We start from the raw sequence: 13049 nt of genomic DNA, 5'->3' as shown, positions 1-13049 counted from the left end.
ATTTTGAACTGCTTATTGATATATGGTCTTATGCCTAGTATTTCAATTATACTACAAAAAAAGACTGTTGCATACATAGCATTATCAAATATGTAATATTTAAATAAATAAAAGTTTAATTACTTACTATTATTGAAGAGTGGCGAATATCTAGCGCATAACTGTCACCTGTAGGATGTATATGCAACCTCATAAATTTACTGAGGATCTCCTCTTTGATTCCAAGTTCATGAAGGCCATGCATCACTTTTCCTTCCAGCTTAAGAGTCTCTAAAATACTTTTCCAGGAAGACAAAATGCATAATGTCTACATAGAACTCTTGTGATGACATAAAAAGAAAAGATATTTCAAAGACTATTAACATGAGGATAATTTTTAGTATTAAAAATAATTTGTATATTCTCCTGCAGTCGAATGTTTAAAACAATTAATAGGACTGTAAGTATACATCTCCAACTTATTTCAAAACAGAGCTATAACAGACTATACAACTATTTTCTTCATTCACATGTATTTTATATGAAGAAATTTCATCCATCTTTATTAAGACATGGCTGGACAGCAGAGTGGAAGGTTGCTTCCTGTATTGTCCTGGATGAGGCAGAAACCCAAGCGAGGGATACCCTAAGAGGAAGCTTTGCAAGTGTGTAGAGAAGCAGGCAGCAAGTGATGGAGACAAAGGCGAGCTCTAAGTCTGCATCATGACAGAACCCTGAAAACAGCACAAAAGAAACACATAGCTACACCTTTAAAAGACTTTTTCCCAGAAGACCCAACAGCACTTTGGAACATTTGTTGCAATCTGAAAATTCAATATGAGAATGAAAACAAACCTGAAGTACTTGCCAGCAGAACACAGCAGGCAAGATTTTACAAATGCCTTTATTTCTATCTTGCTTCTTTTTGAGTTTTCTCTATTCTGAAAGGTTTCTTCTAAAATATATTGAAATTAAACCTGGCACTAGCATTAAGAAGCACTATTAATATTTGCATCATTACTAAAAAAGATGCAAGTGACTTCATCTCAAAACTTTGGCTGAGAAAAAAATTAAGTAAAAATTGCAAGTGTAACTCCTAAACCCAAGAAAGTTTAAGAATGTCCATGGAAAAGAAAAGACAACATTTTGAGTTAAAAAATAGAAAATAAAAAATTGCAGACTCTGACAAATCATAGGAACTTGAAAAAAACTCAGCCTTAGCATCAATAGATTTACTGACAGTTTGCAGGCCACCAAAACCAATTCTGAAGTAGTCATGTCTGTCCTGCTGTTGACAACATACAGAAGAATGCAAGGGGAAGTGTTTACAGTTTATAAGTGCTTGCATAAAAAAGGCAAGTCACACCCAAAATAATTACAATATAGTTACACAAACTGGAAAAATATTTATTATACCAAAAAGCATATTTGTTCTGCATTAACAGAACTTATACAAAAGGTGGCCAGACATAGACTCACAAGCATGCCAAAAATAACCAAAGGTGTTGTGTATCTAAATTCAACGCCTGCAAATTTTTTTGTAATTTTAAGAAACAAGGATGTGAAAGCACTTAACTTACTTTTTATAAAGTGTTTTTCCCACCTTTTTATACATACATATTGGATTACTTCCATTTCCAAATTAATTTTACGTGGCAAGTTGTAAAACTGTAAGCAAATTAGAAAACACATTCCAAGAGAAAACGCTGTTCTCAGCTACTTATACAATGTTCATATTCAAAGCAAAACCACTGTAAACCAGTATTCCCTTTACTGGAGCACTTCCTGGTGCCCAAAATGCAACAGAGGAGATTATCTACCACCACGAGCACAACTTCTCCAGTAGTAATTCTGTAATCTTTAAACAAAATGTACCATCTTACCTAAAAGGATCATGAAAGTCCAGGTCAATATGAAGGCCATTTAGAAATAAACGTGCTTCTCCAGGTTGGATTCCAAGTATTTCATGAAAATGCTAAAAAGTAAAAAGTACTGCTAACTTATTTAGGTATATTTATTTATATATGTGTGTTAATGTTTACATATATATATATATTACTTTAAGGAATTCTGCAAAACAGACACATCAAATCTCTTCCACGTAATTTCTTCTTTTAGCTGAGTGTTGTTGGTAAAAATATTGACAGCATACTTTTATGAGTGCTATTTAACACACTTTCAATGTACAAATACAAATGAAAATAGCTGATAATTCCCCCCAAACAACCAGTGTCCCTACCTGTACAAGGTAGAGACAATGACACATTCTCAGTGTTTGCCAACAGAAAGTAAAAATACATACCCATATAGAAATATGGCTTGTAAGTTTTTGAAAAATTACTCCTACATATCCATTCAACAAAGGGAGACCTTATATGCATCCTTCAGACCTCCACTTGAAACTAGCTTTCTCAATAGCTTAACAACCTTTACAATTCCAAAAAATGTGTAGTCGACATTGTTACAGGGAATCAGGAAAGACAGACTAGAAACGTACAATCCCATCTAAAAAAGGGACGTTGGAAAAAACATAGATCAGAAAGGGATAGCATAGCATACCCTTGCTTTGCAAAGAAGAAAAAAATCCACAGTAAATGAATACAAGAGTAAGGAAGTATTTAGGGAGTAAAGTATGACATCGTTTTATTTCAGAGAGCTGTGGGGCACCACACTGCTCAATCTATGGTGGCTGTAGCAAGATAAGTAACAGGAGCAATAGCAGTAGTTTATTCCAACTCACCCCATGAGGAGCAGTCAGATTTCCAGATCTGTCTTAATTCCCAACAGAGGAATGGAAAGCATGAAAAATATGCAGAAAAGCAGCAAGCTGAGAAAGATGTATTTTTTCCCATTTAGCTCCCACTTGCTGAACAAAGTAAGTGTGAACAAAAAATGCACTCTGGACAAAAGCACGCTTAGAGCAAGCAACTCAGACTGCGCATATTACTCCACTTATAAGCCTGTCACTGAACAAATGAGAGAAAAAATGGGAAACATTGAAAGTGGTATTATTTCTTTAAAGTAGTGTGGTTATTTTCACACAGCTAAATGTAAGAAAACTCGAAGCTAACTGGTTTGTGGCATTACGAGCACAACCCCACATAAATGAGACAATGGTTTACTTGAAGCTCTTCATAATCCAACAAATGTGCAGAGGTATTTAAAAGAAGGATAGATGAGGTGCTTAGGGACATGGTTTAGTGGTGGGATGGCAGGGTTAGGTTAAAGGTTGGACTCGATGATCTTAAAGGTCTCTTCCAACCAAAGCACCAAAGCGATTCTATGATTCTATGATTACTCAGCATTCATGGAAAAGGAACCATATTCCTCAGTATATATAAACATTTTCATACCCCAAAGCAGAACGGAAATATGTAGTGGCACCTATATACCAGCGTATGAAAGGCAGGGCTCTCCATGAAGGAAAAACGCAGCTGCGATAAGCCTGAGCTTAACACAGAAAGAATTTTTATGGAAGTCCAAAACCCATCCTTGACCTTAAAAAACAGCTTTTGAAATTTGTAAATTTAATTTATTCTAATGGTGTAACCTGAACTTTGTAGTGCTTTCATTGCTTTTTTGTATGTAGATTTACAAAAGAGTAATATAATTAGTTATCTATGTTATAAAGTATCTAAATACTTATATTCAAACTCAGATATAATGTGAAGAATACTGTGGATTTGGGAGGCGCTGCATCCCACTCATGCTAAAAAATAGCCAGAAAGACTTTTTAAAAAAAATTAATTAGTTATTATTTTTCATTAAAACTTTAGCAGGCACCTAAAATGCCAGTAGGCTTTCAAATATGAGGAGCACAAATGCATGGCAGCAAGTTTCCTGTGGTCAGATAAGGAAAAAAAAGGAAGAGAGAGTTTAATTACTTTCCTAATTTAAGAAACTCATTTTATTCCCAATCATATACTCATATAAATTAATTTTTTTGCTTGTTTGTATGTCCCAAAACTTGGTACAGAAGAGAAGGGACTTCTATCTTCTTTACAACTAACTGCTGCTTTGGATTACTCAAAGTGCAGGACTTCATATTTATCTTTGTTAAACCTCATGCAACCATTAAAACAAAAACTAGAACTAGCAGCTGGTGTCTGACATTTACATTTTTCGTACCACAATTTCACACAGAATTACATGCCCTCCCAAGGTCTCACTCTACACATCCCTTCTAAGCAGCCAAAACTCACAGATGCTTGACAAAGTCAAGTGCCCTTGCAGCAGGTGGCATTTTTGATCATTTTACCTACACAAAGTTTGATCCTGAGACACAACCAAACCAGGTAGATGGGACAAAATTAAACAGCCAGGCACACAGTGATAGACTCCTCTGCACCAGGCAGAGAGGCACCCAAAGTCCTAGGTATACCTGGAATTTTTCTGTAGTTAGCAAATCCAATTTAAATTACAGTTTTAATACCAGCGTTGAGCCACAAAGTACTGGGAGCACAGAAAAATCCCCCTCAATGCCACTGGACTCAAGGAATAAACAATAAATATGGAGAGGACTACAGTCTCAAGAAGTCTTACTGGCACCCTTCAGGGCTTTTGCACAGATCTTGTTATATCAGCTAGAACACACCCTCTCCTTGAAGCGGTGAAATCAGCATTTAGGATACGAGATCTCTTACCACTACTGAACGCGTACTGGTCATTCCCATATGCCCAGGTACTCATGTAAACACAGATACTAAAAAAGATTGCAACTGGCTGATGTAGGTTATGAAAATCCTAATACCAAGTAAAAGGAATGCAAGAACAATGAAAAAATTATCAGCTACTGGGTACTGAAATGGCAGTCTAAAAGTTTTTCAAATCCTTCAGTACTGCAGTAGGAAAAGAACTGAGCTGAATCAGAGCTGAGACTCATTACACAATTTTGATGCTAGGCATTTCGACTTGAGAAGAGCATCCATTTGCTCTAACAACTTTGATGTTTGAAGGAGTATATAGGCATCCAAGACTAGAATTTAACATTGATAATACCAATATAGTACTTCCTTGCTAAACTGTCAGCAAATCATTGCATTGGAAGTTGTGAGTTGTGTTTAATGAGATTTTATTTTTTCTTTTATCTATAGCAGTTTTTTGTCTATTTCTTAGTTAGGTATCAATTCATTACACCTAAATCATGACATGCCTTTCAACTTTTAATACCTTTATTTCCTCCCGTTGCATTTCCTATTCAGCTTTCATTATCTTGAGAGGGAATCATCCAGTTACACACAGCATGAGATCATATCTCTCCTGCTGCTAGATGGATGTACTGCAGTTCAAGAATGCACATGCCAATTTATTGTGCTCTAGCAGCAGTGTTCAGGAAGCTTCTCTACTTTTATTCAACTGTTTTTAGCTTTTAGCTGTCTAAAGGCCTGTAGCCTTTAGACTACAGGTAGGATGTAATATGAAATTTAAACTTTGTATGATAGGTGCCTAAGATGCTCTTACAGTTTATGTATTTAATACAGTCATGGAATCATAGGAGTGATTCAGCTGATCAACCACACAGATATCCAATGTCATTTGTTTCAGGATAAGGCACCTTGGACTGGAAAGTAAAAGTCAGGCAGAATGGAATGGATGTCCCAGAGGATGCATCCGTCAGACCTGTGGGGCTATCTTGGATAGCCTGCGGCATCTCAAATGACATCAGAAACTCAGGTTTAGGCAACGCAGTCATGCCCCACAAAACAACCACTGACTGAGCTAAATTGGTTTTGTTGTCCTTTGACTACATCTTCATTGTCATAACAGGAGTTTAGGTACCATATAGATATGCCTAAATGCAGACGTCTTCATTTCAAACCAAATCTTAGTTACTTTTCCTAATCCTTATATTTAGTAATAATAGCCATTTTAATGCCTGATACACCTTTACTTTTTTTTTTCTTTTGTGGTAGAGGCGTAGTTTTTGATTAAGCAGTTGGTTTTGATTTTTGTTTTAACAGAGCTGCAATTTGAGAAAGACATTGTAAAGACTTCATCAAGAAACAAGGAAAATCCTGATACCAACACTCTTACTCTGGAGAAACTATGACTTTGTTTTACTTTATCCTGACTATAACCCTAACAAGCCTGTCACTATTTGGGCAGGAAATACTTGAGACCAGAAAACCTTACATTAGTTTTGCATGGCTGAGAGCTCTAACACATTTATGTAAAATTTTTGCTATAGTGGAGATGACAAGCTCTTTATGAGAAGGCTGCATCACTTGTTCACTTTCACTGTTTCAGAAGGTGGGAGAAACTGGAAAGGCATTCCCCTGCAGATATTAGTATTGACAAGGCAAAAGAAAAGGCCTGAATGGGTACAAAGCAAAATGATACACGGAAATGTTGCAAAAGAACAGGAGTGCCATAAGTAAGAAATAAATTCCGTCACTACAGTTGTTGGTCAGTTTTAACACCATATGAAAACATGTTCTGAAAATCAAGATTAAGGACAGTGCTATGGATATCATTTCATGTAACCAGTCCTAGGAGCATGGTGGCTAATATTAAACACAACTTAAAAGAAAACCAAAGTCGAAACAGAAAATAACAACAGATGTCACAAACTCGACAAATGCAAAGTAGCTTCTCAGGATACACCTCAGATCAGTCAAAATCACATGAAAAATGACTCCTCATGGGATACAAGGAACAAAAGATGCAGTGCATCAAGGATGAAAATAAAACCATAATCTACCATAGATGATGTTCAGAATACTTTCAGAAAAGTTGCACGTGTGATTCTGGGAGTCTGGAAAGCTCAGTGCTACCATATGCTGACCACAATATAAGCAGCAGGCCTAGATCCAACACCAAAGCTCTAGAAAAATTAACTGATACCTATTTTGCTTTCACAGCAAAATTTATGACTGAGCACAACACTCCATAAAAATTGTTTGTCCTTGCCTAATTCTGTAAAATCCAAAGAGGGAAAGGAAAAAGTACCAAGAACAGCAGAAAGTGAAAAATTTGAATAGAGTATTTCATTGTTATTTAATTAGTAAAAGATGTTTAGAACAACTAGCTCTTTTTCTCTGGTCAAAATCATGTGAAAGTTGCTACACTAATAAAAATCTCCAAAAGCAGTAATATGATAGTAGCTCAAATATCCACTTGAAGAAATAAAAACAAACCTTCTGATTTTCTTCTATTTCATTTCGCATTTTCTTGTCTACAGGCACTCTGGTCAGTGACCTGTAAAAATGAAATATTGGTATCACTCAACCACTGTATGTTTAAAAATGCATTAAATAATGTGAAATATGTATTTTAATACCATATCCAATGCACTGTAATTGAAGAATGCTGTAATTAAGACTTAAAATAAGAGTAACGCAGCATCATAAATATTTTATTTTCAAAACAAATGTTTTGTTCTGTGTTCCTCCAGTAAACCCAGGTTTCAAATTTGCTACATTTTGTTGAAGTAATATTAGCAGCATATTTTTTACCACTCTCAAACTTTCCTCTTGATTTTTTCTGGAAAACAGCATGTATACTATAAAAAAGTTTTCTTATCATCTAAATTATTACCTAAATAAATGCTATATTTGTATATTTTAAGTTTATGTTACTAACTCATTGCTACTCAACATTACAGCACAGGCAGCCAAGGATATAACTTGATGTTTTGGCCAAAGGCAAGAAAATATGCAAAGAATGACCACTCTAAAATTAGCTGAGATTAGAAAAGCGTTCTACAGATTGAGACCCTTGAAAATGTTAAGCATTCACAGCCAAAACTTTAGTTTCCTTAGTCATTCTATCTTCTGAAGATAATCCACTGATTTGTCTTTCTTATCTTTCAAGAACATTGCGGAAGACTATTTTAACTTCCTCTGCCACAATGTATTGTATGTGAGGTTTATAATTGCTAGGCTATCATAAAATACTCTCAGAGGCAAATTAATCTCTCCACGTTTTAAGAAACCCTGTACCACATTAACCCAAGTCAGATTCTCCCAATAAATGCCAAAATAAATACCCCAGTTGTCTACGTAATTTTTTTTTTTTTTTTCAAAACATGATCGTACATGTTTTAGCAAATCTATATGGGGCTTTAAGAAAAACTGGAGTCATCTTAAACCTGAAAGTTAACTAAACAAATTGAGCATCATTCTACTAAACCAACTTCAATACTTATGGATAATAAAGCAGTTATTAAATAATATAAATCCTCAGCTCCCCCCCAAAAGAAACTGATTTAGAATAGATCTTGCTAGTAAACCCCACATTTTTCACAATATGTCAGAAATAAGACATAAAATCAGTTTACTTTAAACAAACATTCAAGCTTTCCAAAGAGACTACTTGCTAAGTGCAAACAATACCATTTCCAAGCTGTGTTTATAAATATTACACAATTCATCACAGCTAAATACCCTTTTTCCATTCATCCCCTTTAAATATTCTGGCAGATTATTTTTGTCAGTGTGAATCCCTTCTGGACCACGTGATGAAAGAGCAATAGAGGATCAAGAAGGAGCTGTATTTATACCAACCCATACTTGGTGGGCTTTTCTTGGCTCAAAATGAGAAAGACGTAACTCAAACTGTGATATCAAAGACAGCACTAAAAAACAGTCAATGTGGTTCAAATGTATTATTATCAGTCATCATTGGAGGATGAGCTTAACTTATTGTTCAACTAATCTAAACTCTTTCTCAGAAAGCTTGTATAATCATACTGCTGGATACCATCTATGCACATAAAGAATGTAGTAAGTGTACTCAATACTGAATAAATATATCTTACACTGTACTACTTTCTGTGTTCACTAGTTTTGAAATAAAAATTGTAGAACAGAAAGCAAGAAACTATAAACATTTCTGTTGAAAAGAAACATTGCTGCTTGAGATTTAAAAAAAATTAAAAGAAACTAAGTACAAAAAAAAAGAATATCTGAAGCCAAATCTAATTTTGGAAAAATGGAGGAGAAGGATTAGAAAAAAACACTATCAAGTCAGAATTCTCAAAAGCTGACTATGTAGGACACTGCTTTAAGGTACCTCCTACAAGCAATAGACATAATTCAGACACACTACAGAACTTTTCTCATTAAAAGAACATCTGTAATTGATGGGAATTATTACTGATAATTTACTTAGCCAATGAGCAAAATAGCTATTTAACAGAAGAACTCCACAGCAAGGTGGAAATTTAATGTGTGGCAGTACTACCAGAACTATTATTCTTAACTTCATAGCAATAGTTTTAGAGAGTCCTGAAGTAAAAAATACTTTCAGGGGAAAAAAAGCTCTGATTTTTATCTTGCTAAACTCAACATAAATAGTAGTAGGGACTGCAACTCAATGCTTCATTCTGCACACACAGGTAATCAAAACTGCAGAGATAAAAAGTACAATCTAAATCTTTCCAAATAGCTTAGAGTAGTAAGGCAGAAACATAAAAAAATGAATGGAAAGGAGAATACAAAGCTGGCTGAACATTAGCAAGGAAGTAAAATACTTATCAGCAAAAGGTAAGCTTTACTGATAGATTTTTTTGTTACTATGAAAGCAATACATTAAAGAATTGTTAACTAGCTCCTTGTCTATGCACGGCAGTTGATGATGCAGAATTCTAGCAAGATTTTAAGGAGAAAGCGTGGAGGTCAATCCTTGAGAAGGACATCCTAGGAATTTGAGGTAACAAGTGTAAACGTACCTGTGAAAGGTATCTATTAATTTTGAATTCAGTCATTTGTTCAATTTGTTCAGAGCTCCACAGAGTTTTATGCACGTTTTTCTAAATATTAAGTGCTAAGGACTCACTAAAGAGATATGCTTTACTGTCTGAAACTATATGGATACTATTTATCATTCTAGATGATGTAGGAATGTTCTTGTATGACATTAAGGTTGTAATAATTTCTATCATATAATTTTATGCATCTTTATTCTTCCCTGGAAGAACATGTAGCTATGTAGTACTGCATATTGGGGGAAAAAAAGGAAACTTTTCACATGTTCGTAATGTTAACATTCATCAATGACAAATGAATAGCAAGAAACAGAGTATTATAGTTCTTATCATTGGATTCTTAAATAACAGAGAATTATGACGTGTATACAACAAAACAAAGATGAAGAATACCCTATAAAACGACTTATCAAAATGTTGCCGTGACATATATCAGTTGTTACACTGTTTACGTCTGCTGACATTTTGTAAAATCTACCTCCAACTAGCCTTTTCAACTGGAAATAATGAGACACAAAAAAGGAGGTTATAAACTAGGAAGTGAAAGAAACCTCCAGAAGAATGGTATACTCATTTTTTATGGTGTAAGGAACCTTTCCATTTTTAAGGAATGTACAATATTTAATTTTTATCTTCATAACTACAATTCTAAAATTTCTATGCAGCCTTTTCAAACCAAAATTTGTATAATTAAAAAATGGTTGTTTTCATATCTAAACTGTGTGAAATGTAAACAATTTTAAAATACTACTGTTATAATGATCGGTTATCTAAAGTGATTAAGCAGTATCTTTTCATTTCCTGTTTATTCTAGTCTTTTTTTCCCAAACTAGTATTTTTGAGTCAGCAGGTTAAGCGTCATTAGGTTATTAAGGAAATATATTTTGTGCGCTGTTTTTACATAATGTCCCTTTGATTTACGTTTGTTGTCAATGCAGACCTACTAACTTTAAATTATTTAAATATTTGTAATCTCTCATGTTAAAAATAACATGCTAGATTAGCGTATTAGAATAAATCATACAGGACAGGAACTGCAGTTTCCCTTTTAATAATTCTGAAGTCTTCTTACATTTTTACCCATAGAAATAAAATGTTTGAAGAGTAGGTAAATTGTGCTCTAATGCCATAAATACACAGTGGGAGTCGGAGTGGGATGTAACAACTTAATGACTTTTGAAATCAATTATTTAAATGTCACCTAGCATACTTCAAACTGACTTTTTCCTGTCCTTTAAAGAACAGAACTTGCCTTGCAGTTCAACATTATGTACGTTTCCACTATCTTCTAATGGAAAGCTGCTTTTTCGTATTGTTAATCTAAGTGTAAACTTGTACTTTACTATTTCTTAACTAATGTTTCAGGTATTTAAAAAGTTATTTTTCTTCCCTGTAACAGGATGTTACAAAGGTAGTTTTTCTATTACAGTGTAGATTGTCTCTAACAGAAAATCAGACACGACAATGAAACACTGTGATAATTAAACAAGAGTTGTAAAATGTGAAAGCACATGGAGTTAAGAATTGTGTTTAGCATCATATTTAATTCAATAAATCAAGCAAATATTGCTGATAGGATTACATGAAGAACTGATTAAAGAAAAGCATTTCTCAACTACAATACAATTGGCTTACAGGAAGAGCAAATTTTAATATTAGTACAGAGGAAAATTTTATTCGTTTATTTAATATTTATCTTGATCTTTTAAGTAATCTGTTATGGGACAGAGATCTTCCCCAGTAAGGACACTAACATACAGTAACTGGGGCCCAATCTTGTCAGCAATGTTGTGCTTAGAACTAATGTGGGTGTATCCCCTACAAAATTTATTGATAGAAGTTTGCCTCTTCTTACTGTGAGTAGATTTGCTATTAATCCAACAGAATTTTCCACCTGGGAAAATACCATTCCAGTAAAAGCTGGTAGGACTAGGCGTTCAACCATAAGTGCCTCAAGGATTAGGATGCCTTCATGGCATCTCCTCCATCAGACAGGACACATTTGAAAGACCTATCATGAACTCTTCCAGAACTTATTTTCTACTCAATGAAATTGCCTGGAATCCATCTAGCAAGCTGTAAAACATGAATATCTGACTGCAGGATTTGGATATAAATCTGTATTACTGTCATTAAATTCAAATACAAACATAAAAAACCAGTATTTGAAAAACAAGCTTAAGTATCATACCTGGCTCTTATTGGGAAGTTCTGAGCTATGTCTTTCATTACCTTTAAGGCATCATAAACAGGGGTAGACATAATTCGAGCAGCTGCTTGAAAGCTAAGATCTGGGGGGAAAAAAAAAAAAAAAAAAAAAAAATTGCTGGAAATGTCACTCTCAATCAATACTGCCTACAATCAGAAAATTGTTCCATAGATACATTCTCACTATTAATATTTTTATGTTGCAGTTATACACAGTAAAAGATTATGAAGTAACATTATTAAGGTCGAAAAGACAGGCACTTAAAAGTTGGAAATACCAAATTCAGGCTTTTCTACAGAATTCTGCTTCGCTGTCTTGAGCATACACATTATACATGTAATTTCTAAGTTTACAAAAACACACAGAAAAACAGACTTCATCACATGGTATTATGCAAGTATCACAAGGGTATCATGCTCAAACCTAGATACACACCAACCCACAGACCCCCATAACTGCAGTAAAGAGTAAAATCTTTCCGTAAGATCTTTCCAGCTCCTGAACCTCCCAAGATTTTCACAGAACAGACTGTAGAAGGCTGTATTGAGCATGTGAGGCATACAATTTTCAAGAGTAGCAGCAATTTCATAGGAAGATAAAATGGAGACTCATGAAAGAAAGGCCAATCTACTGTCAAATTTAATTTCTCCTAAGTGTCTAGCATAATTTTAAAGGGATCTAATTTTTCCCTCTACGCTTTTCTCAGAATGAAGTAACTTTTCGTTTTCAAGAACAGTTTATAATTCATTTGCCTACACTGGAAAAACAATGATGGAATTCAGTTAGCCTTCTCTGGTGCCTGACTTGGGTGTGACAAATTTTGGCACATGAAACTGGAGAAAGTCCAATTTTGCTACCAATAGGGTAAGGAAACAATATACTAGGTGCTTTCATGTACTTTGGATACAGTCTGCCTAACTACCTCAGGGCAATGATGCTTTGTCCTCATAATCTGCAGAAGCTGAAGGCCTTGGGTCATTCAGTTTAAGGAAAGCTGATGCCACATATAGTAAAAAGTGCTGGGCAGAAAGTCATAGAGGATGCCACCTAGTAGAACTTTGAAGCAATTAGGAATTTTTTTTAAAAAGGCTGAGTAGAAGTGAATAACACACATTCCTAGTTTAGCCTGATAAGGTACACCTTGGCTGGAAAAAA

At 34.6% G+C, this 13049-nt stretch overlaps 1 protein-coding gene across 1 annotated transcript in view; it reads right to left on the bottom strand.

Annotated features, from left to right (window-relative positions):
* Nucleotides 1-13049, bottom strand: part of UGGT2 (UDP-glucose glycoprotein glucosyltransferase 2) — a 207786-nt gene that overhangs the window by 55850 nt on the left and 138887 nt on the right. Inside the window, exons 11-14 of the mRNA XM_009637705.1 lie at nt 11877-11976; nt 7116-7176; nt 1863-1954; nt 128-278 (exon numbers count right to left, since the gene is read on the bottom strand). Coding sequence (XP_009636000.1) covers nt 128-278; nt 1863-1954; nt 7116-7176; nt 11877-11976 — 404 coding nt within the window. The remainder of the gene's footprint in view (nt 1-127; nt 279-1862; nt 1955-7115; nt 7177-11876; nt 11977-13049) is intronic.

The sequence above is a fragment of the Egretta garzetta genome, unplaced genomic scaffold (genome assembly GCF_000687185.1).
Source record: "Egretta garzetta isolate BGI_Z169 unplaced genomic scaffold, ASM68718v1 scaffold594, whole genome shotgun sequence".
NCBI lineage: Eukaryota > Metazoa > Chordata > Aves > Pelecaniformes > Ardeidae > Egretta > Egretta garzetta.
This window is presented reverse-complemented; position numbering and strand designations above follow the sequence as displayed.